This window comes from Equus quagga, chromosome 16 (genome assembly GCF_021613505.1).
Source record: "Equus quagga isolate Etosha38 chromosome 16, UCLA_HA_Equagga_1.0, whole genome shotgun sequence".
NCBI lineage: Eukaryota > Metazoa > Chordata > Mammalia > Perissodactyla > Equidae > Equus > Equus quagga.
In genome coordinates this window covers 33,183,594-33,209,196 of record NC_060282.1, presented here as the reverse complement: position 1 = coordinate 33,209,196, position 25,603 = coordinate 33,183,594, and the positions used below count along the sequence as shown (strand labels likewise).

Below are 25,603 nucleotides of genomic sequence, written 5' to 3'. Positions count from 1 at the left end.
GACAGGGGCACAATAAAAAAAAAAGAAAAACCAATTGAAAGCAATGTATCAACAAATACAAAATAGCCTAGTACAGTTATATTCCGAGGGGACACAGAAGGGTGCACTGAGGCAGGCAGGTTAATTGGGAAATGCTTCCTCAGGGCAATGAGAACTGAACAAGTTCTGAAGGAAGTGATGGGTATGAATTGGTAGACAGAAGCGGGGAGGGAATTCAGGATGGAGGGAATGGCCTAACCAGAAGATAAAGAGAGAAATCAAGCCATGTGTAAGGAATAACAAATGGGCCATTTTGCCTCCAGTAGAGCAACTAGGTAAAACGTATCAAGATATCCTTCTAGAAAGATTTGGATGGGAGTGGTGTGGAAGCAATGGGGAATGGAAGTTTATAAAGAATCTTGAATGCTTATAATGTACTTTAAAAGGTACAGACATTTTAATGTAATTTTATTACACAGCTTATTTTTCTAAATCTAACTTTTAATGAATTTCTAGTGCACAGCCTCCTGTTGTCAAAATTACATGGAAATAATGTGTTCTTATCCCCGTCCCTTTGCTGTTGAACTCCCTTTTGTGTTTAACTGTACAAAGAGAATAGAGAGTGCCTGATGGATATTTGTTCTTGGCTAAAACTCTGCATAATGCTTTGAAATATTATTCTTCCTAGCAAATGTTAACAGTTGCTAATGTCATTCAAAAATAGTTGAGGAAAATATGTTTGCGAAACATGCAACTTTTACTGTCAAATGATTTCCTGAGTGAAAGGAAAATACAGCAATACTCTGCTATTTATTGAATGGGAATCCTTTAATGTTGTCAAGGATTTCATCAAACTGATGCCTTAAGTAAGCAGGAAATCGTGTGCCCTCTGTTTTAATGTCTGTTTCCTTGTGATGAGGCAGTCACCCCACTCAGCTGTCCAGATGGGACTACCACCCATCACAGGCTCTCAGATAGGATAACCAGAGCATAACTACTCTGGAGCAATGCAATTATGAATTTCTGGAGGGGGAAAAAGGCGAGATAAGTGCAGGGAAGTCAGCTAACATGGTACGTGGGTAGTTCCAGGCAGCAAAAGGGTTAATCAGATTTTCATTTTAGATAGTCACCTTGGTAACAATCAGAGAGCCCAGGCTGTATCTTTCCCATTTGTAGGGAATGTTTAGATTTACAGAGTAGCTTAGCTTATTATATACCTGCCTCGATTGCTGGATAAGGCTTGTGATTAAAAACAGAATAAGATTCGTTTTTATAATGTTGTAAAGAAGAGAAAAACATTAAAAATGATATCACTGGTGGTCTGGGGTTCTGGGAAGTTACTGATATTGGAACTCTAGTGGCCACAGGGCTCCTTGAAAAGTTAACATAATGAAGGTCAGCATCTTTCTTTAAACTTTTAGTGAAAATGAATCTGTACTCCCCATTTCTAAGAGTGAATCTGAATCTAGCAAATGACCACTGGCTAACGATGCTATGAGGAATTGAACATTAACCTCATTTTTATGCCAAATTGCATTAAGCTCTCAGAGATACACTCGTTTGTATTGTGGATTAAATGCTACGTGGCCCTTAAATTGGGAATTGAAAAAAATGTATATCATGTTTGAAAAATGCTTATTTTCAGAGTGTCTGAAAGAGTGGACTAGTGACACCAGAACACTGAGGTCCTTAATTTATCCAGTGGCCAAATAGCAGGGAAACAAACTCAACACGCTGCTCTGCACATGGCCTCAAACCTCACCTGGAGAGACGGATATCCTAAGGGCAGAGAAAAGCGTTCAGTCTGTTTGCCAAGACCAGGTCTGTCTGGAGCAGCTGCTGCCAATTAGTGACAAGTGATATGTAGTGAGAACGTGATACACTTAGAGCTACCAGAGTTCAGCAGTTGCAGAAATTACTCTCTGAAACTGGAAGAACACAATTCTTAGGAGCGTAGTTCAATCCGTTCCGTGGTAGCGACTTGGTAACCAGGGAGCCTCCTCAGAACATCTCAAAAGTCAGTATGTCAGGCTTGGGTAGACCCTGGGTTTATGCATTATTTACAGACAGCTTCTGATTACTTTTGCTTATTATCTCGACTTAAAAATGCCCAAAGTTCCACCTTTGCCATTCTGCACATATCAAATATTGAGCCAAGAGAGCCATTGGAGAGATTTAAAAACAAAACGAACAAACAAAAACTTGGAAAGTTTGAAAACTGTAACTGCCCAAATTTGAAGAAAGGTGGGGAAGAAGTTTTGAAAAGCAAGAGTAGCTTAGTAACTACAGATTTATCAGTGGTATAGCAATTATTCATACCTTAATATGAGTTAATTCAGTCAGATTCCTTGCCTTCTGAGAGCTCCACTGAGTTAATAGAACTGTGTCTGTGTTTGTTTGTTTCATGGTGAAAGAGAGAAGAGTGGTCATTTTCCAACACGCAGTAATTTGAGATAGCACACCTGTACCTCAAACGAAGACCTCTTGTAGGGAGTTGATGTGGCTGCCCTACAAATAATTTCGGGATCTGGGAGACAGTAACAGAGAAGGAAGAAGGCAGAAGGAGAAGACAAATCATATTAAAAATTTTTCCTGTGGCCAAAGAAAGATAAGAAAATATCCTCCCTCTCTTTCTGTCCTTCCTCTAACAAATGACTCTTATTTCTGGACACAGGAATTTTACCTAATATATAGCTGGATTAAGAGCTAAATAACCTTCTTGTAATCTAACCTTGAAACTTTACCATTTGCAATATTGAGTCTATGCCAGTTCTTTGTTCAGTTTGAATAAGGTATAGATTCTTCTTGAACAAAAAACAATTCAATAGGTTCAAGGTTTTCCAGGAATTTATGGACTGCCTTTTGAAAAACATGAAGTTAAATAAATTAAAATATTCTATTTACTGTATTTCAAATGTAATTTTTTACCACGAAGACATGGTTCACCATTATGAAAGATAAAAGTGTATTTGTTTCCATCTTTGTTGTGTTAGGATCAAAATGAAAACATCAAATTGAAAAAAAAATGCCCATAAATATTGAAGACCCAAAGGGGTCTGCAGGCTCTGGTTTGAGATACACCGGTGAAGTTGAAGAATGTATTTTGAGTTCCAAATGGTGTGTTTTCAAATGAACTTTTAAAGTCCATTTATAACTAGGACTCCTTGTATTTAATCATTTCACACTAATTTTTTTCCTGGTTTGATTAAAGAATGTCTTCAGCACAGTCATCCAGCATTTCCAACACAATAATGTCATCCCAACCAATACTGAAAAATAAAACAAGATCGTTGATGGAAAGCAAGCTATAAATATTTGGTAGGAGTATGGAAGAATTTTTCAAATGTCTAATAATATATCTAGACTTGGCTTTCTTTTAGAAAGTCTGTGAACTTTCCTGTCTCCTGTGCTCTCTCTCTACAGGGTCACTACATATTTAAATTGTCTGTGTCTCTGTAACTTTTTAGCATGTGAACCAGGATACAGTCAAAAAGACAGATGTTCCAAAAAGCTGAAATAAAGAAGATAATCTTTATTTTCCTGGGGAAATAGTGGAAAGTTAAAAAAAGGATCATTTTCTTAGCCGCCTTCTAAATTCCTGGGTGAAACTTGGATTATCACCCACTCATTTGACAGAATTGCTCTCCATCGCCGTCTCAAAACTCCTTCCTCAGGATCCAAATCGCTTTTGCAATTATTTCTCTTCTTTTACTTCTGCAGCCAAGCCACCAATTGCCCTGGAAAGTTTTTATATCCACCCACCCCACTCACTTGAGCCTTTTCCTCTCCACAGTCCAAAATTAAAAGTTGTGCATTTTCAAAATCCCTGCTCTTTTGTTGTCTTTACTACATTCAGAATTGCCGTTGTCCACAGTAGGTCATCAGTACATATCTGTTGATTGGTTGATTTGAATGAAATGGAGTTAAACAGATGGCAGCAGTCAAAATTATATATGTACTAAAAATTAATGTGCAGGCCAAATAGGTGATTGCGTGATTTAATTTCAACTCATTGTTCAGTTGTCAACACAGGAAAATGATGACTGAGGTCAGTCCTGATGTTGCCATGCTACACAGTTTTCTGTTTGAGCAAAGTAAACCATGGTGGACAGGGAGAGAGAGAGATGGGGGAGTGGGCTGGGAAGCAGTGGAAAGGGAAGGGGGGGAGGGGAGGAGCGGGGAAGCAAAGGAGGACCACCAAAGATGGTGATGGACAGTGTGAATAATTCTCCTTGGGGTAAGTGTCAAAACATTATGGATCAAAACCTGATGAATTTTAGTTAAGGATGCAAGAACTTTAGGTGAAGGAAATAATAAGCATGATGCTAAGAAAAATCAATGAAAACATGACTTTGAAAGAGAATGTTGAATGGTTTCTCTGAATTTTGGTGAGAAGGAAGGGCAAGAAAAAAACTAAAAGATGAAAGGAGTTCCAGGTAGCTTTTGACATTTTTTTTTGTCTCATTGAAGAAGAATAAACACTCTTCAAAGCATCTTTAGCCTCTGACCCCGTGTCTGGACTAGATTCCCGTAGGACCCATCAGCTTCCAGGTTTACTGACACCCTTGTTAAGATATGGGTATTCAGTTTAAGGCTCTGTTAAAGGAAGGCGGAGAACTTGGCCAAATTCCAGAGCAGAGTAGTAAAAATAGTACCGTGAGAAAAGATTAGGGTTCCAGAATATCAAATCCTTTTGCCCAAAAAATAGAAAGCTAATACATGATGTAACTGCCTTTCAAGGTTGAAGACATATTACCTTCAACCAGAGTTCCATCGTCATTTTGGAAAGCTGAAGGGAAATGCTTTTTCACAACTGAACACGTTCAGGTTAGACCTTCTCATGGTTAAATTTTTGGAATCTAGTAGTTTGTCAAAAATAACAAAATTCCCCACTTGCCGTTAATTATCTCCAATGCATCTTTTAGGTCTTTTCCCTGTTTTTTATTAGACAATCACAGATCATTATATTTTTCCAAACAATTCCAGGGACATGCATTATTTTAAATAGACAATGTCAGAAGTTTAAGATGTTACCTTATTATTACCTCTGTCTCTAAGCCTGAGTATTTTAAATATGAGCATTCCTAAGTGTTTGCTTCATATATTTGGAAATGCTTTATTGCATTTCTTTGATTTAACTTGTTCATGTGGAATTTCCTAAAAGGGACTTTTAAAGCAATGCTGGTTCATTAGTTATTTCCCCAAGTTTGCAGTTTCATGCAAAAAAATATCCATAAGAGTCACCCTTCCTTAAAACCTTAGTCATATTTTGTCTTCTGTTACAGTATACCTAAAATAGCTGAGAAATTCTGATGCCTTTTCTTTGTTTACCAATTTTAAGATCATTATGCATACTCTAATGCATCATTATAATTATGCATTCATGATGTTACTTGTGCTGGCTTAACTCAGAAATAGTGTGAAGCAGCTCATCTCGAAGCTACAGGCTGTTTCCTATCACTTAGATTCTGATCAGAGCTGTTTGTTGAGTCTCACTGGAACTCAGACTCTATATGCACCAGTCCAATGGCTGGACCCTTCCTTTTTATCACAAGTTTCACTCCATGACCTTTCTCTTTCACCCCAAATCTTTGTTATTAAGACAGGAAAACTACAAGATAATTTTGTTTGTTGCATATGCTTAGTCTATTCACAGTAATTAAGTGAAAGGGGTTTTTAAAATTCTCTCATTTACTTGTAATCCATATTTAGTATTATATGTAATAAATGAAGACATAGTGTCATTTCTCATGCTTGACATTTTACTATCAACTTGCCTTATTATTGAGTTTAGTTTAGTGTAGCTTAAACTGGTCTAGTGCAAAACTACCCAACTTTCTTCCATATGTTGTAGAATAGTGTGATTTTGGCCAAAAAGGAAGTTAGTCTCTGTATGTCATATGTTGTGCCCTTATCAACAACAATTGGAGAGTGTCCATTGGGCGGCTATGGTAGGAAGGATGCTTTCTACAACGCTTTGAAGGATGGTAACATTAAACAACAACAACAACAAAACCTCTTATAATCTTGGTCATTAGAAACTGGAACTTGGGTTAGTAATAGCACAACATGGAAATATGTGCTCAAGCTATTGCCTTATTTGGGGGTGCACATCTCAAAAGGTGGAAGACAGCAATAAATTAAGGCACTTTGCTCTGTGCAGAGCAAACTCCATTTGAGTTTGTAATTTAGCTTTTCCTTTCTGCAGAGTTAAATTAGGGAAAATCCACTTCAGTGTGCCTTAGTGACATTATTTTGTGATTCTTGAATGTAATGGGAGAGGAGCCCCATCAAAGACTGTGCACAGTAGTATGTGTATTTGTTGAAGAGACTCTATCTTTATTCATTGGGGATGGGGAACCACCTGTGTCATTTCTTTAATCACGTATAGCTACTGTGCTTATTTAAATTTCTAAATATTAAAAGAGACCATGGGCTTGTTTTTAACATCAAGAAAGGAGAGCATAGACCTGAAATATCTGAGTAACACTAGACACGTCTGTTTCATGAGTTTCTTCTATTCAGAATACACGAAGTCCAAGAGCCAGAGGCAGGAGTCCAGAGTCCTGGAGTCCTGGTCTTTTCCTTTACAAATGAAGAAATGGCTCAGGGAAGTGATTTATTTTGACCAAGGTAATCCAACCCCTTAGTGACAAAGTTTGAACCAAACCTAAGTTTAGTGAATTCTCACACCATTTTTGAAAATATATACAACTATCATGAAAAAGGAACTACTAAGCAAAAGGTCATGGTCTTTGTGATCATGGAGGATTTTTGTTGTTGTTGTAATTGACAAATGAGACAACATAGAAAAAACTATGTAAGTACTTAAGATTATCGTATTTAAATTAAAACTTTGTTCTAGGATGTGGTATAAGAAAAATTTGCATATTCTAAAATTTTGGGGCTAGCTCAGGAATTCCCAATTTAGAGTCTAGGCAGAGGAATGGCATAATTAGGAACTCAATGTCCACAGCCTATTCAAAACTATTTCCCAGATACTTCATGAGCAAATTTTTAGATCTTGTAGGTACTAGTAAAAATCCTAAGTAGAAAATTTGGAATAATTTAAACAGAGTACATTATCTTATAAGCAATAAGTAGAGCTTTTCATCATGCAAGGTAAGATTTTATTCAACTAACACAGGGTTGCCGTTAAAATCTTCTCATTGTGCTAGTAGTGGTGAGGTTGTCTCCACACTAGCCAATCTATTAAGTAGGTAAAAAGTAAAAAGATTGGTCCAAATAGTAAAATCTCTTACATATTTATACTATGCCACACTGATCATTCTATTGATGTCTGGATAGAATATATTAAATAGGCACAAGACTTTTCACAGATATTTAACTATGTCTTAAATTTTTCCCCATTTCCCCAAATCAATGTTCATAATAATTATGAATGAACACCTACTATTTGCCAAGTATCAGTCTAAGTGATTTATAAGTATTAATTTATTTCACCTTCACCACAGCCCCATGAGGTATTATCATTCCCATTTTACACATAGGGAAACTGATGCACAGAGAAGTGGAACTACTTGACCAAGATCGTACCACAGATGAGCAGCAAAGGACGGATTTAAATCTAAGCAATCTGATTCTAGAGCCCATGCTTTTACCACTGTGTTAACTGCCTCTCAAAGTCCGTAGTCTATGAGCTGAGGTTTCTACTTCTTTACCTCATCATGCTCTTTACCTTGTGGACAAATCTTGTTGTGAGTATGCCATAAGTAATATTTGAATTACAACTGACCTCTTTGGTTTCAGACCTATTAAGTCAAAAGAACTACCTTTTTTTCCAGCTCTGCCCTATTTCAACCCAGTGCTTTTTACTGAGGCTTCTTTTAGACTTCTCAGTTTCACCTTGAACTTCTGCTGGCAGGTGAAACTGCTCTGACTGTTTTGGTCCAGTCTACCTGTGAGTAACACCAATTTAAGCTGAGGAACAGGCTAACCAAACCCAGACTAAGATATTTTGTTAGGTGGCGAGTCCTCGCTCAGTGAATCAAGACTACACAGTGCAGTTTAGGTTCATTAAGTGGACGCATCCGGAAGTTCTGAAGAGTGGAACTGACCAGTCAGGCATGAGGCCTGGCTGGACTGCCTTGCAGCCCAGATTGTAGGCTGATGCCTCACCTCGAAGTACTGTGATGAGGCTCTCTTATGTATGTTGACCAGCTGAGCACCAAGAGAATCTGTTCTTCATTTGTTCTTGTGTAATCGGTGCTGAATTGAGTGAATTTTAGCCTAAAGACATCTTGGATCTCATCATGAATTCTGCTTGTGGCTGGAAACATTTATATAGGCTATTTTTTAATCTGTCATAAGGTATAATCATTTCTACAGTTATAAAAATACCTGCAGTCATAAAAATAACAATATTAAAACGTATTGTCTGTTTTCAATATTTTTTATACCACTAACTAGACTATGTTCAGTTCTATTCTCCTTATACCTACTCAATGCCTGATATTGATATTTGGTGTCTCAACTAGATGTTCAAGACTCAAAACTGTGCAAATGTGAGAAATAATTCACTACAAAGCTATAAATTTCACAGCTCAAAAAACCCTGAAGATTATTAATGAAGCAGTATGCAATTAGCTTATACAAAGCGCAGCCAGGAATCATGCATAATGTAAAACAGAAACTGTATTCACTGATTCATGGAAGATCATTTAAGCTGGTTTTCATGGACATGAAGAATTGGTATTTGACACAATTCCCAAGTAGACTTTTATTGCTTTAACCCTGTGTAAAGAATTTAGTTTCTTATAGATTTGCTTAGGGAAAAATAGAAGACAATTCATGGCTAAGGCAGTTTCTAGCAATGTGAATTTGAACAGGCTCTTTAACATTTTAGAGTCTCAATTTTTACCTATACAAATGGGCATAACAACATCTTTCTCTTAGAGTTTCAAAAATTAATTTAAAAAGTAATTTTAGGTTAGCACCTAGAATTTTAGCACATAGTTAATGCTTAATAAAATGTTATAAATCTTCTATTAGGGAAATGTGTCACTTTTCCATCCAGCCAAAGTTCTTGTTTTACTGGGAATTCTGCCTTTTTATGGAAACGTATTTCTTTAGGAGCATTAGAAACATAAACCAAACTCTTGCATAGAATAACATACCCAGTACTGCTTTGAGCACATTACCTACATTAACTTGTTTAATCCTCAAAATAGTCCTATGATATAAATACTTTTATAATACTTATCATAGAGACCAAGAAACTGAGACGCAATAATTGAGTAACTTGCCCAAAGTCATACAGCTACTAAGAGATGGAGATGTGGTGCAAACTCAATCAGCTTGGCTCTGAAATACAAATTTTTAAACCATCTCTTGACCATTAATAAAGCATATTAAGTGAGATAATGAGTATACACCTAAAATAGTATATACATAATTCATCTTGGCTACATTTCCAAAATATTTCAATTTCTAAAATACTTTTTCAGTGTATTTTTATAATATCCTTTATTTAGCCATGAGAATAATTAAGTTGGTGTATAGGAAACTGATGTTCGATAGAAGTGTAAGTGGGGCCAGCCCCATGGCCCAGTGCTCCGCTGCGGTAGCTCAGGGTTTCGCCAGTTCAGATCGTGGGCACAGACATGTCACGGCTCATCAGGTCACGTTGAGGCGGCCTCCCACATGCCACAACTAGAAGGACCTGCAACTAAGATATACAACTATGTACTGGGGGGATTTGGAGAGATAAAGCAGAAAAAAACAAAAGAAGTGGAATTGCATTACTTAAACCAAGATACCTATATAAAATAGTTTATGATTGGATTTTAGATAAAATAATCAAGAACAAAAGTCATATTTTATAGCCTTTCAATCCTTATTGGAGACAATTTCAGTGTTTTTAACTTAAAATTAAAGTGTAATCCTAAATGTCATGAAGATCCCTTGAAATGAGTCTGTTAACCACTTCTCATCTATTGCTACACTGTCATTTGGTCATGGACCATCAAATATGCACTGGGATTTCCAAATGTATCAGTTGTATACTTAAAATATAATGAGCTTGGTTATAAATATTGATTTAAATAATCTATGTATGTCGTTTAGATATATTTATTATCAATATATTGTGAGCTTCTGGAGGAAATGTAACATCTTTCTTCTCTCTATGAGTTTCCTATGTAGTAGATATTTAATAACTGTTTATTGGATGAATGATGAATATAGTAAATTACTAATGGAGTATAAAGTGATTATTTTACAACTAGAATAACCTAAATAAGTCTTTCAAAATAGAAACAGTATAGAGAAATCCAAAAATAATACTGATTAGTTATTACTAATTGGAATGATTTTATATATGAGGTTACATTATCTATGTGTAAAAACCACATCTGGACAATGTAAACCAACTTGTCCCAAGCTTTAACATCACTCACATGCAACTAAATGCAGAATTAACCCTTGATATTTCCACACAACCATTAAGTTTTAGTAGACATGTTGGTTTGTCATGTTAACATTATTTAAATATCCTTTCCAACATACACATTGATGCTTTTATTCATATTTCTATTCCTTTTGTAAAGAATGTGGTTTGAGAAATTTGTCCAGGGGCAGTATTAGTAAAGGTTTATCTCATTTGGTTCTAATATCATAGCATGCTCCTTTAGCTGCCCCAGACCCATAGATGTACTGAACAAAGGTCCCCTCTATTGGGAGCGTGTAGTGGTGAATCTGCTGCATTGGTTGTTATCCTCTTCTCACTGTTTTCCCCCACGGAAAGAAAGGCAGCCTGCCTCCAGACGGACGGGCCAACCTCCAGTGACTTGGGCACTTGACTTTCAATCTCAGAAAGTGCGGAATTAGTATAGTCCTTCTGTATCTGTTGATTTGGAGAAAAATATTGAAACTCATGGTCAGTCTTTCTTTAGATACTTAAGTGTTTGCAATATTCTTGTTATTAAAACGTTTCACAGATTAGATAAGCTCTGTTCAGCTACTCTGTAGCACCTTCACACTTCAGCCAACTAGTGTGCCAAGCTTTTAGTTTTTTGCACCCAACTTTCAATAACTTGTCTCATAAAACCCTGCCTTCCCAAAAGGTGCTATATTTATCACAGCACCTACTATGTAGTTTAACAATTCCGTTTTTTTCTCTTTGAAGGGGATACATTCCTCATTCCTATTCTCCCAGTTTTGCTGTAGACTTCCCATCAACTTCAAATATCATAACATGGGATATATTTTAACTTCAAAATATAGGTGATTTCTTAATAACTTATGGCTATAGAGGGAGCTAAGGGTACAAATCATGAAAATGACATGTAATTAAAGGGGGGAAAAACCTGTACATTTGGTTTTAAAATTTCCTACATCATTAATATCAGGATTGCCCATTTTTTGTGTGTGGGGGGGGGCTGACATTAAGATTGGCTAAAATGGAAATAGCGAGACAGTATAAAAGGTGGCTGGAAGACTCCTTACATATTGCAGTGGATTATTTCATGAGGGACAGACGTATCTCAGTGTCTGAGGATGACTCTGCAGGATAGAGCTTTTTCTCTCTTCCACAGAATGCCTTTGGAGTAAATCTCAAAAAGAGACTGATGAATAGAATTGACCACTCTTTTTTGTGTAAATAGACCATTGATAGTTAAATGTGTCTATACCTCTATTACACAGTTTCTATAATTCTTCATACCAACCTTTTTATTTTGACCACATCACTTTTTCCGACCACACCATTTTCTTTGGTATTAAAATACCAAAGTCAAGTAAATTAGAATGGCTTTATTTACTTCTTCACCAATAAAAATAGTAGCATCTCCTTAAGTAAGCATAAGCCCAGTGTGTTGAATTTTCATAAATGTATATCTTCTTCTCCACACTCAGGATTTGAGTTTAGGCTTGACCCAAATTTTATAGTACAGAAGTCTTATAATGATATGATTGTCAAGCTGTAAGGACATATGAGACCATCTTACAGAGGAGGAAGATGAGACCTTGAGAGGTTAAGTGATTGGCCCCTGATCACACAGCTGGGACCACTGCTTTCTGGATCCCTGAACTCTGCCACCGGTTTATACGACAGCCTTGAAGGGCTACTCAAGAGCAGTTTGCTTTTTCCTTCCCAAGGTTTCAGCGCTGACACTCTTTTGCACATTGCATTAGGTGCAAGCCCAGAAATTCTGCCAGGAGCAAAACAACACTCCTTAAACACTCTGTGACTTTCAGAGCCATATAAAATAAAAGGTTGAAGTGAATGGTTGCCAGCTTGGAGGGAGTAGTTCCTCTTTGGAGCCAAATGTATGTGGAGAACAGATGAGACTGTGGGAGTGTGGTTGGCAAGGGAGAAAGAGAAATGAGTCTATTCTTTTTTTTGAAAATGAAAGTATAATAAATATCTGGATAACTTAGATGTTTATTATTCATTTAGAGATCCTTCCCATTTGAAAAGTGAAATATTTGTATCTCCAGTGTGAGTTCTCTTGAATAATAGTTTTATATTATTTTTCTAAATATCATGAAGTGATCCTTTTTATTTGAAAGTAAAGAGGTTGTTTTAATGGCCTGTGTATACGGAACTATTTGTGTTCTCTTTCCTACAAGATCATTATTTCTTATACTGAAATCTCTATATTTAAGCAGTGACTCATGTTATGATAATGTGTTTCAACAATTTTGAGAACTAAAAGCAAATATACCTCAGAGATAATGATTATTTAAATTTTTGGTTCATAGAGATAAAACCGTCTTCGACATAAGGAGTATGGATATAGTAGCCAAGAATTCTATCATTTTATTTCACACTCATTTTGTTTTGGAAAAGCCTCATAGCATGTTTGAGATCCCACATACCATGGTGAACTTGAAGCTATTTGCTAGCAGAAGTTCTTTGGAATTTCATCTCATGCTGTCCTTAAAAGATATTTTGTAGAACTGTGCTCAAGTAAAACACTATTCTTATGAAACCTCCCTGGCATTTCCATTCACAAATCTATTCTGTGCTTACTGGTATAGTATAGTGGTTCTTCTTATAGCACATTCGTGATGTCTGTCCCATTTAGGCTTCTCACATATTTTCTTATATGAGTACTCTTAATTTCTTTGAGCTTGAGCTTGAAAATGTGTCTAGCACATCAATTTTCTTTTCAAGCAATGAAAAATGGATAATCTTTTACTACATTGAATTTTGTTGTTTCTTAAACAATAACTGTAAATAACATACTTAGTATGAGTTTGGAAGTTGTTGAAGTTACCTGTTTAAGTGTTTGTACAACACACACACCCCCCACATTCCTTGTGTATCGACACAGTAAACAAAAGGAAGACTGCAACTCTCATTCAAGGGACGTCCCAATGTAGTTCAGTGGCCATTTTATTCTGTTTTTAAATGGAAGCACATAATTTTAATAGAAGCACATGATATAACTTGTCATGTCTGAATGATGTCTGGAATCAATTCGTTATGGAGAATAATTTGGGTGTTATTCCTGAGAAACTGTTTTTATATCATCATATTAATAACGTTGACCCTACAGGACAATGCGGAGTAGAGTGGTTCTGTTTACATAGCTTAAAGTGATACTCTGTTTTCTGGGGGAAAAATAATTCTTCACCTCAGTAACATCATGTTCAGACATTCACATGGTATCCTGCATAACTTTTTAAAGGATATTTAACAAAAAGCGTAATTTTTTTTTCAGGTGGAAATCATCACACCCAAAGTTTTATAGTTCCAGTCAAATCAATAATGCTGAAACTATATACCACTCCCAGAACTACTGAAAATAGAATTGTAGAGGTCCTTGAATTATTACTTGACACTTCTCTCCATTCTAGGTATTCCAAGATTTTCTGTTTTTACGCCCCAGTAGGATGGGCTGTTGGTGAAGGGAATTTTTAAATTCAAGCTCATTGTCACTAGAGACATCACGCAAGGGGAGAGTGATACAATATTTTCATGACTGTCAGATTGAATTTGAATTTAATTCTAATGTGGAGAACTATTTGGACACATCAACTGAAACTTTTACTGTGTAAGATTTTCCCTGTGGTAGTACAAGGTCAAATCACATACAGGATCATTTTTTCCTTTGGATATAGAGAATAATTCAACTGAGGGAGATTGGCAGTGGTGATGGCATCTAATTCCTAAGGGCCAGGAATATATATATATATATATATATGTTTCTTTGATTCTAACTATATAAATCTAATGTCTACAGAAATTTGGGAGATTTTCTACACCTACTATCAAATATACTTTTATAGCTGAGAGAAGAGAAATAGATATGAATTGCTAAAACAGCTATGAATTTTGCCAAACTGTACTCAACCCTTTTCGCCTATTATGCATTTAGGGAAGCAACATACCAAGAGCCTTTTCATCGGCATCAGAGTATATCTCATGACATTGGCTTGAGATTCTTTAATGAGGTTTTGTTACATTTCCTAAACTAACATCAATGGAGGCCAATTTTTCCATCAAATGACACTTCTAGTTCCTTTAAAGGCTGTAATGTCAGTCTCTTCTCATGGGCCAGATTTTCCTAAGACATCTGGCTCTTCCTAAGCCTCATTTTGCAAATCTTCAACAAATATTTCCAGCAAAATTTGGAATCCCTAAGACAGCATTATGTCACCAGTTTCTTGGGTTGGAATTATCCTCTGTTCTTTACCTTTGGGCTGTCTACTTTTATCTCCATTAACCTTTTGGCTTGAGTATAAACATTTATTGAAGGCTTCCTCCTTTGTCGGTCCAGTAACTCCAAAGGTTAGTGAGAAGTGGATGCTAGTTTGACCTCTTTTATCTACATTAGATGATTCTAATTATTCCTAAGAAATGACACTTTTGACCCATTTTGTCCTTGTCAAGTTTGTCTAGTTGTAGGCTGTCTAAACGTGAAACTCTGAGTTCAAAGAGTATCCAGGAGTGCAGATTTTTTAAACTTACAATGTGGAGCCTCAAAAGTGAGCACTATTTCTTTTTCTTTTTAAAACATTCCAGTTTAACTGAAATGCAATGTACCTTGAATTGGTATATTACTGAAGGAGACTACCTAGACATAGGGAAAGTGCAAACTTTAACTTGTAAAACCCATAGCTTATTTCAATACAGAAAAAGAGAAGCAAACCTTTGTATAAGTGAGAATAAGCTAGATTTTGCAGAGGTTGCAAGCAACCCTAATATCATAACAACTTTTTACATGACAAAGTTTATTTCTGGGGCTGGCGTGTGGTGTAGTGGTTAAGTTTGGAGTGCTCCACTTCAGTGGCCCAGGTTTGCTCGTTCACATCCTGGGCTTGGACCTACATCACTCATGGCCATGCTGTGGCAGTGACCCACATACAAAATAAAGGAAGATTGGCACAGATGTTAGCTCAGGGCTAATCTTCCTCATGCAAAAAATGAGGAAGATTGGCAACAGATGTTAGCTCACAGCTAAGCTTCCTCAGCAGAAAAAAAAGTTTCTCTCTTTCTCATTGTGGTTACCAGGGCTTCCTCCTTAGAGGCTTGCATGATCACTTCAGCAAAGGCAAGGCATGATGGTGAGTCCATTGGCTCTTACAGCTTCTGTGTGGAAGTGATGCGAGCCATTTCTTGTTCAATGTCATTGGTCATATGAAGTCATATGGCCATAGCTAACTTTAAAAGAGACCTGGAAAGTGCAGAGTTGGAAAAAATTGATAAATAGCACTAATGACTACCACTACCTTTAAACTGGATAATAAAGAATTTTTGTCTTGACTTCTATGCTAATCTCCACAAACATAACCAGTGCCTGAGAAATAGTAGGGATTCAATAAATGCTTTTTTGTACATTTTTAATTTGTTTATTCATTTAATTTGTTTATTAGGTATTCAGGAAAAGTTTGATGCGTATCTACATATACTAAACACTGTGCTGGTTGTTTGAAATAGAAATTATTATCCCCATTTTGCAGATGTGCATTCTGAGGTTCAGAACTTCCAAGTTTAAGTGATTTCCTGGTCAAAGAGCCCACCAGTAGCATGTATCAGGATTCAAACCTAGAGCATCTGACTCCAAGAACAGTGATGTTCTTTCTGCTGCACCTCAACTGTAAGGCCAATGGTGAATCATAAAATGTTTTAAATACCCAACTATAGAAGCAGGAATTATTACAATCACCACTGTGTACTTTCTCATACTTTAAGGCAAGAACATGAAACATATCCAGTGATTTTGGAATGACAGTGTAGATTTGGCGTTACTCCAACTAAAGGAAAGCTATTTCACACCTTCAAGCACGTTCAATAAGGAAGTTGTCATTCTTTTTAAACTATAAGTCAGTAAATCTGAATGTTTTTTGTATTAGTTTTCTATTGCTGCCAAAACAAATTACTACAAACTTAGTGGCTTGAAACAACACAAACTTATTACATTAAAGTTCTGTAGATCAGGGGCCTGGCCCAGTGGCTGAGTGGTTAAGTTCTCGGGCTGTGCTGCAGGCGGCCCAGTGTTTCGTTGGTTCGAATCCTGGGCGCGGACATGGCACTGCTCATCAAACCACGCTGAGGCGGTGTCCCACATGCCACAACTAGAAGGACCCACAATGAAGAATATACAACTATGTACTGTGGGGCTTTGGAGAGAAAAAGGAAAAAAAAGTAATAATAAAGTTCTGTAGATCAGAAGTCTAGTGTGGGCTCACCAGGCTAAAGTCAATTTGTCAGTAGGCTGCGTTCCTTTCTAGGGGTTCTGGGGGAGAATACATTTCCTGCTCATTCAGGTTCCTGGCAGGATTTAGTTCCTTGAGTTTGTACAATTGAAGTTCCTATTTCCTTGCTCCCTGTAACTGAGAGCCATTCCCAGTTTCTAGACCACTACATTTCTTAGTTCATGGCCTCAGTGTGCCATCTTCAATGGCAGCAAAGGCAGGTGGAATCCTCCTCGTGTTGAATCTCTTTGATCTACTGTTTTGCTTTTCTCTTCTGCTTTTAAGGACTCATGTGTTTAGATTTGGCCCATCTGGATAGATAGGTAATCTCACCATTTCATGGTCCTAAACCTTCTTCATATCTTTAAAATCCCCTTTGCCAAATGAGGTAACATATTCACAGGTTCCAGGTGTGGATATCTTTGGGGGACCATTTTTCTTCCCATCACACCTTTTACATTCAGTCTCTTCCCAACACATGCCAACTGTATTCTCTGTAGGATGCTAGATGAACATCTTGGCCTCACTTTCTTTGTCTGTGAAATTAGACGATTAAACTCATTGAACTTTAAAGTTGCTTCCAGGTCTTAACATTCTAGACTTATGCGAATCCTTAAGATAGAGACATGGGAAACTGATGGTGAAACCTAATGATCAATGTGGATATTGCTGTTATTTTCTATTCATGGACATTGCTGGAGCATAGATTTCATATAATCCTGACTAACTCCTTCCTTCTCACACTTGGTAATCTTCTTTGAAGGCAGGCAATCTCCACAAAAGTTGACTTCTCCAGAAAGAAATTGACTTACCTCCTCAAAACTGTAATAACTGGTCCCTTGAGATTTTTTATCTACTTATTATTTACTTTACAGCTCGAGTATAGCTTTCAGCAAGTCTTTGCTACATTTTTGCTTTGGCTTTATTGACTTGGAGTAAAAGAAATTGTTTTCTTTTCAATTCAATTTCTTAATGTCAGATTCAACCTGTGCCAAGGTATAATGAATATTTCCGAAGTGTTAAAAGTTATAATGCCTAACTTATCATTAAGGAAAAATATTAAGTAACTGTTTTTATTTGTGCCACAAAATTAACTCCTTTAAATCTTAATTTGCTTATGTACAAAATCGAGAAAATAATACCTAACTCCCGGAGTTGAAAAAATCAAAACAGATAATTCAGAGGAAGTACTTAGCATCCAACATTTAGCAAGTGCTCAATAGATGTAAACCACCAATATTGTTTTAACAGTGGTTGTAGACGGAGAGGTGAACAACTCACCCCAGTTTGTCCAGGACTATCTAGTTTTAGTACTGAAAGTCCAACATCCTGGGAAATCCTTCAGTCCCAGAAAAAACTGTATGGTTGGTCACCCTGAGAGTGGTCGTGTAGAGCGAAGTATAAATATGGGCTCTGCCTTCCACAAGCTATTTGACCTAAAAGAAATTATTTAATTGTTTAAAGAAAGCATTTAATCTTCAAGTTCTGTTTTCGTTATCTGAAAATACATACGAGGACTAAATAAGTAAGGGAAATGTAAAACAAAATACATGCACAAGTAGCATAAGTAGTAGTGTCCTTATTCTTCCTGCTGAAAGAATCTTTACTGGCTTCCTTCTGCTTAGAAATTTCGGCACAAAATGTTTTGCCTGATATGGAAAGCGCCTTCAAGATCTGACCTGCCCTTCCAGACACATATGCTGTTATGTCCGTTCCACTTATCAATAATGATAATATAATATTAATGATAATGATGACAGCTAACACTTATCTAGTGCTTTCTATATACCAAGAAAAGCTCTAAAGACTTTATAAGAGCTTAAACCAAAGAGTCCCAGAGCTACTCACTATTTCCTATACACACAACTCTCTTATATACTACTCAGACTTTGCCCATGCTATTACCAGCAATTGCAAATTCTTCCTGTTTATCCTTTAAGATCCTGCCTGCATGTGACCTCCTCTGTGCTATCTTCCCAGCATCCACAGGATAGGAGCTTGTCTCTTGCCCTTCATTGGCCCCAAAACAATTTACACATGATGTTCCACTCCCTGCTGAGCTACTTTTCACATTATGGTAAACTTTTTTTTATGTGTCTGTACCCTTCACCAAAAAGACCTCCTCATCTTCCTACCACCAAGCTCAGGACTGGGTTGGTTGGTTGGTTTGTGCAATGGTTGGAGGATCAACTGATTTACTTTACACTGAAAGATTCTCTTAAGAATTTAATTGATCGATGTCTTTTTCATGTTATCTATGGAAAATTGTAAAAGCTGATTTGTTGTGTAGAAATCCATGTGGCTTTGAGAACTGTGGAGTATAAAGATTAAGTAATTTAAAACGCATGTCTTTCCCATGAAATAAGAGAATCCAGTAGAAATGGGGCCAGGTGCCTGTTGTTGAAATCTGTTATTTAAAATCAGAAGAGAGCAGATGTTACAAGTAAGACCACTAAATCCCTTATACACAGGTTTATCGAAATGGTGGCCTCTCCCCTGTGACCTGTTCTACTCCTATGAGGAGACCTGCTGATCCTGATCTGTGGTCTGAACTGATGTCTTAAGTGGTAACAGGAGCTGAAATATGCATAATTAAGATCTAACATTTAATTGGATATTGATCACTATCATTTCAGATTGAAGAAGTCTGCTTGTCCTAAAATTCTGTTTTTAAAATGGAAATAAATAAAAATGCCCACTAACACTGACAACCATAAGGATAACTTGATAACATTTTTTGCCTAGATTATTAAAAAAAAATTATAATATAATATAAAATTACTTCTATCCTACTGGGCTGTCAGATAACTGTTTTTCATGGTTATCCTTGCTGAATATTAAGATATGTAGTTGAAAAATTAAGACTTTAAAATTAATCAAAGTATGAATATGAAAAATCAGTATACTAGTATTTCTTACAATTGATCGGGTTTACCACCTCTTCTGTTTTAAAATTTGAAATATTTTTTTCAGACTTCTTTTTAAATTTATCCATCTTGGTTGATTTTTCCGTTAAAAAAATAGTATATCTTGCCTCATAATTGGTACTTTAAGAGATGGATTAGCACTCATTTTATGCATAATTTTAAATATAGGTTTGCGGTTAACAATAGATCCGTGTCTCATGCGCTATCATTGTCATTCGGAGGGTGAAACGGGTTTTCCAGATTCCTGAGAGATTTGAAATGGCCAGATTACGAGGAAATCCTCAAGCGAATTCTTGTTAATGCCAATTTTGGAAATTTGTGATAGCACATAACACGTGGGAAAGTCCCAGAATGGGCTGAGATCTCTTTGGCAGGATCATATCTAGGTGAAAATTCAGTTCAAAAATTACCTTGAGACCCTTGCATTGTCCTCTGTGTTGTGGTTTCCTGATATTTGATGTACAGAACATGGGCTGGTGAATGATAAAAGTCTAAATGCCAGTTCGCCGTGACTCGTCGGGAAACAACCATCTTGCTAAGACTGATTTATTCTTCCCCAGCTTGTTTCCTGCCATGTAAATTTATCAGCATAGTTAAAGAAATAATTTGCGTGCCAAACAGCCCAAAATGATGAACCTTTTGAGGCTTATATTTAAAACGTACGCTGAAAATATTTTGTTAGGACTGCAGCACTTTTCTCCCTGCTTCCCTGCTTCTCTGCTTCTCAGACTGAGGGATGTCATGCTGTAGTTGCTCTGCATTTGAATTTATTCGCAAGTCCACTTTTATAGTCTTTCTGGAGACAATGTGAGGTGAATCGTTAGCATTATTGTTATTTCAGCTACAGTCAGACTGCATAGCCGCACTTAGCACAGGGGGTTGGGTAGATTTCATTATTCATTCAGAATAAATTCCTACTCTAATATAAATGTTGCTCAGGATAGAGCTTTGAAATGGATCCTGATTCTTTAAATTCTTTCCTGTCTGTTTCAGGAAATAGTGAGATCCTGTTGATAGTAAAGTACAATGTGTCTAAAGTTCACTTCTAAACACTCTGCTCTTTGCAATGAAAGTCATCTGCATTCTCTTTATAATTCAGAGCCGCAAGAGATCTGTCTAATCTTGGAGATCTGATCCAGTATCATTTAGAAAAAAAAAAAAAAAATCCTTGATAATAATTCTACCATTCAGATTAGTGAAAGCAGTAAAGCCTTACAGCTTCTGTCGTCTTAGAAAGATATCATGAGACAGGGGAATAAGGACTTGGATTATGGTTGAAGAGATTTAGTTGTTTGTAAAAATAAAATGATTAGTACAGTTATTATTCAAGTTTTTAATCAACGAAAGCAAATGGCATCTGTTTGTTATCATTCTTTCTACAGAAGACAAAGGCTCAGGTCCCAATGGTGCTGACTGCTGGTCCCAAGTGGCTACTGGATGTGACTTGGCAAGGAGTGGAAGACAACAAAAACAACTGCATTGTGTACAGCAAAGGTAAATGCAAGATCCTTTCTCTCTCTCTTTGGAAGTATTGAAACCTGAGCGTTGCAAAATAGGGCCAAACGAGCTGTAATGGGAGTACAAAGTAAAATTTGATCCTCTCTCTTCCTTTTTCCCTTATGAATCTTTCCAACCTGTATTAGCAGCAAAGCTATTGTTTCGTTTCGTTTCATTTTCTGTGCAACAGAAAACAAAAAAGTATTACACCATTAACTACTTAGCACCTCACGCATTTTCCTAAACTCTATTTGAGTGGCTTGACTAGTACCTTCCTTGCTGTTAGTTTTATTGATAGCCTGGTTTAATGAAATCCCAGATTCCTGTCTCAGGCGTTATCTATCAAAAAGTGAATTCCTTTTGAAATTGAGCAGTTCGGGTCAAGGTGCATGCTCCAGGAGGCACTACATTCCAGCCAGTTTCTTGAAATCACGCAGGATGAGAGGACAGCTGAAAAGGTAGCACAGACTGAGATTCCTTCCCCACGGTGATTTCTGAAGGGCAGGAGGCAAACAGGAAAGAGGAAGCGATAGCTTGCAGAGCTCTGCCTTTGATTTGCTCAGTGTGACACAACCTAGACTGCGTCATAAAGCGACATCCTGGCAGCAAAGGAGTCGCAGCTCCATGATGGCGCTTCATGGGATCAGCTCTCCAAAACATGGGCCCTTCCTCGTGTGTGGTGTGGTTTGGGGGCGCTTTTCTCTTCATTCAAGTTATGGGCCCTGGCTCTGTACTCTTACAGTGAAATCCCTAATCTCTCTTCTTCGTAAATATTGCAAAACCTGTGCTTCTCATGTTTAATTTCTTTCAGCTTTCTTTTTTAACCAAATAGACCTACTGAGATCAAAGTTTTATTTGCACATTGAACCTAGAAACCATAAAAGCATACAAGGGAACAAGCAAATAAGCACCCCTATCAATATATTAACGTATAAAACACTAATCATAACATCAAAGACTCTTAAAAACTTGCTAGAAACAATTACAACTTGTTCCTATAATCATTACAATTTGTACACTTATAAGAGGATTGCCTTTAAACTACTATAAGCCTTTGAAAGTTGAAACACCGGAAAAAGGGAATTTGCAAGCTAAAAAAACAATCTGCACACCAGGATATGATTATATTCCTTTTCCTTCTGTAATTACTGGTCCTATACCCACTCATTTTCTAATGTGAAATACCTGTGGTATGCTGGTAGGCGCTTTTAGCCAGAAGGGAAGTGAGATTTTCCCAGGATATGTCAATATGATCTGTCAAAGTGGAAAGAAATAGTATAGTGAACCAACTTACCATCGCCCACATTCAGAATGCAAAAAGTACAAAAGATGACTTGGAATGAAGGATCAATTACTGGGAATAAATTTTTGTTATACAATATCTTATCTCTGTGATGGCAATATAATCTGCAGGAACCAAGAGAATAGCTGTTCTCCTATCATAATCCAAATCCATTGCATTTTTAAATCAGCCATTCTTTTATGAGCGATGATTGCTATATTGTTATAGAAAGAAAACAATAACAAAAGTGTAATTCCATCTTCAATAGAGTAGTTTAACTTAAACATATTTATGTGTTTGTATTATGGTTGAATATATCTTAGCGCTTTTAACAATAAACAATTTGGAGTAATTTATGGAAGCTTACTAATTAATTAATTAACTCATAAAGCGTTCGTTGAGCCCAGCTATGTACTAGCCTTGTACATTGATAATAATAGCCACCGTTTATAGTGCACTCCTGAATCCTCTCCTTGGTACTCCCATACTGAATTGTAGGCACTTCTCGCATTGCTCTTCATCGCCTTGTTTTATGACTGTCATTTTATGTGTTCAAAAAAGAGTAAGTAGGGGCCAGCCCAGTGGTGTAATGATTGGGTTTGTGCTCTCCCCTTCAGTGGCCCAGGGTTTATGGATTAGGATCCTGAGCGCAGACCTACACACCACTTGTCGGGCCGAGCCCAGGCTGTGTCCCACATACAAAGTGGAGGAGGAGTGGCAACAGGGCCAATCTTCCTCACAAAAAAAGAAAGAAAGAGAAAAAGATGAGTAAGAAAAAATTTAGCTGTCTTTGCCTGCCTTTCTAGTCTACTCTGTATTTTCTGAGGGCTAGGACTGTGTCTTAATCACCTATCTATCCTTGGTCTGCCATGCTGCCTGTACAAAAAAAAGCACTAAATAAATATTGATTAATAGACCAGATAAATAAATGATGAATGCCTGTCAGAAACTGTAATAAACATTTGACATACTATGATGATGAACAGTGAATTCCTGCTGTTTAACAGTTTTTAACCTACAAAAGGTAATTTGATATTGTTGAACTTACAAGAACAGTTGGTATTGTAGTTCAGATAGCAGGAACTGCAACAACTACTATATATGCATTATTTCACTTAATCCTCACTTAATACCCCCAGGAGGTAATTAACATACTACCCACCCTATTTAACAAAAGGTGAAGTTGAGACTTTGGCAGATTCAGTAATTTGCTCTGATCACATAGCTAATAAATGATTGAGGTGGATTCAAACACATGTGTCTAACTTAGGGTCTGAGTTATATATATTAGAATATGTTCTCCCTGCATGAAGCTTTCAGACAGCTCAGTGAGATAGGTAGTGTTTTTTTCACTTTACACAATTTGACCTTGTGACTTAGATAGGTAGTGTAATTGTCCATAGTTATGGAAAAGTAAAAATGGAGCCAAATTTAAATCCAGGTCTTGGCAATTCCAAATCCTCTACTCTTTGTACTAGGTGACTCTGCCTTTCCCCTTGCCACTGTTACATGATGAGTAAATTCTCTCAAACCACTCGGGCTTTGATGTCCAGAAATCACAAAGAATGGATGTGAGTGCATTCCACAGAACCCTAAGATTACAGAAGGAGCTCCATGACCAAGTATTGCTTATTGCGGCCTCTCTTGAAAACTCATAATGCCTGCTGGTATTAATGCTCTGAGAAGTCCTGTAGTAAAAAGAGAAAACAAAAAACCTGTTTAACTCATTTGACTATATGATATATATATATGTATTTTTTTCTCTCTCTCTTTCCAATGGACATCCATTGAAATTAGTGCTCTGGGAAACACACTTGGGCAAACTCTGCTGCAGATTCTACTCTGATCTCCTAGTGGGACTTCAGAGCCCTGATGCTGATTCCTAGTATTCAGTATTGGATGTTTTGGGAGGGAGGGGATAGCTCCCGCAGAGTATGTCCCAAATTTCTCTGAATACCTTAATATTCTGGGAATGTACTAGGGATCATTCAAGTCATGGAAAATATGACCCCAGGAAGCCCTCCTACCAGCACCCCATGGGCTCTGAAGCCTTCTGTCTTCACAGGCTGCAGGTATGATAAGCCTCCTCAGAGCAAGAGTTTTGTAGTTGGAAGAGTTTGGCAATTTAGATTTAATAAGTATTGAATTGAAAATCTCTAATATGCAAGGCATTTTCGTAAGGCATATATTCTTTATTAGTTGGAGCTCTTCTGTTTTCAAGTAATAGAAATTCAAGTGAAATTGGCTTGTGCAAAAAATATTAAAGTGAGTGAGTGTGTGTGTGTGTGTGTGTATGTGTGTGCCTGTGTGTGTGTTGGGGGTAGGGGGATTCATCTGCTCAGATAACTGAGAGTCCAGGGATAGTCTGGATTTCAGAAACAGCTTAATCCAGCTGCTCAAACTTTGTCCCCAGGCTGTCTCTCTCTATGTTCTACCTCTTCTTTCTTTTGTGGGCTTGAATCTCAGAAATTTTCTCCTCGGGTGGTGGGAAGCTCCAGGCTTATTCTGCCAGCACAACTCTAGTGAAAAGAGAGCTTTTCTTGGGTTTGATTGGGGCACATCACATACCAATCCTTGAACGACTTAATCACCAATTAATGACTCTCCCTGGTGGACTACAATCATCTTGAGAGCCAAAGAAAATTAATTCTACATGAGCCACTAAGATGGAAGAGAAATGGTTCTGCAGATGAAACCAAAGTGCTGCGAGACACACGAAACAATTCTTGCTTGATGGGTTGACATCCACGCGCCCAGATGCAACACCTTATTCCTAATGTCTAAGAAACTCTCACTGAAGTGGAAAAATAACTGAGGCCACAACTGCATTTCCTTATTTTGTTTTGTAGCTAAGAACCCAAACTCCTTATGGATTCTATGTCAAAATCATTATTATAAGACCTGGCTATCCAAGAGTCTATCAGTATCTATTTACAAATAGAATATAAAATGCATGTGTGTAGCATTTTTAAGAAAATGCCTTGACTGAAATTTTTGATAAGATTTTCGTATGATGTGTAAGATAGGACACTTAATGTGTAACTTTTACTATTTAAGAGACATACATACTTCTTTAAGTATTATTAAATGTAGTCTAGTAGTAAAATTAAGTATAATTATAAAATTTCCATTTCCAGGGTGTCCATCAAATAATTATTATAAAATTACATTGTATCACTTAGCACTATTTGACAAGCTGCCATCATCTTATTTTATCGAAGTAAAAACCAGTATAATATTTGGCATTAATATT

At 36.9% G+C, this 25,603-nt stretch overlaps 1 protein-coding gene across 2 annotated transcripts in view; it reads left to right on the top strand.

The window, feature by feature from the left end:
- ZFPM2 (zinc finger protein, FOG family member 2) overlaps window positions 1-25,603 on the top strand; it is a 437,784-nt gene that overhangs the window by 265,536 nt on the left and 146,645 nt on the right. For both annotated transcript variants that reach the window (XM_046641568.1, XM_046641567.1), the window contains one exon: window positions 20,954-21,065. In XM_046641568.1, the coding sequence (XP_046497524.1) occupies window positions 20,954-21,065 (112 nt within the window). The remainder of the gene's footprint in view (window positions 1-20,953; window positions 21,066-25,603) is intronic.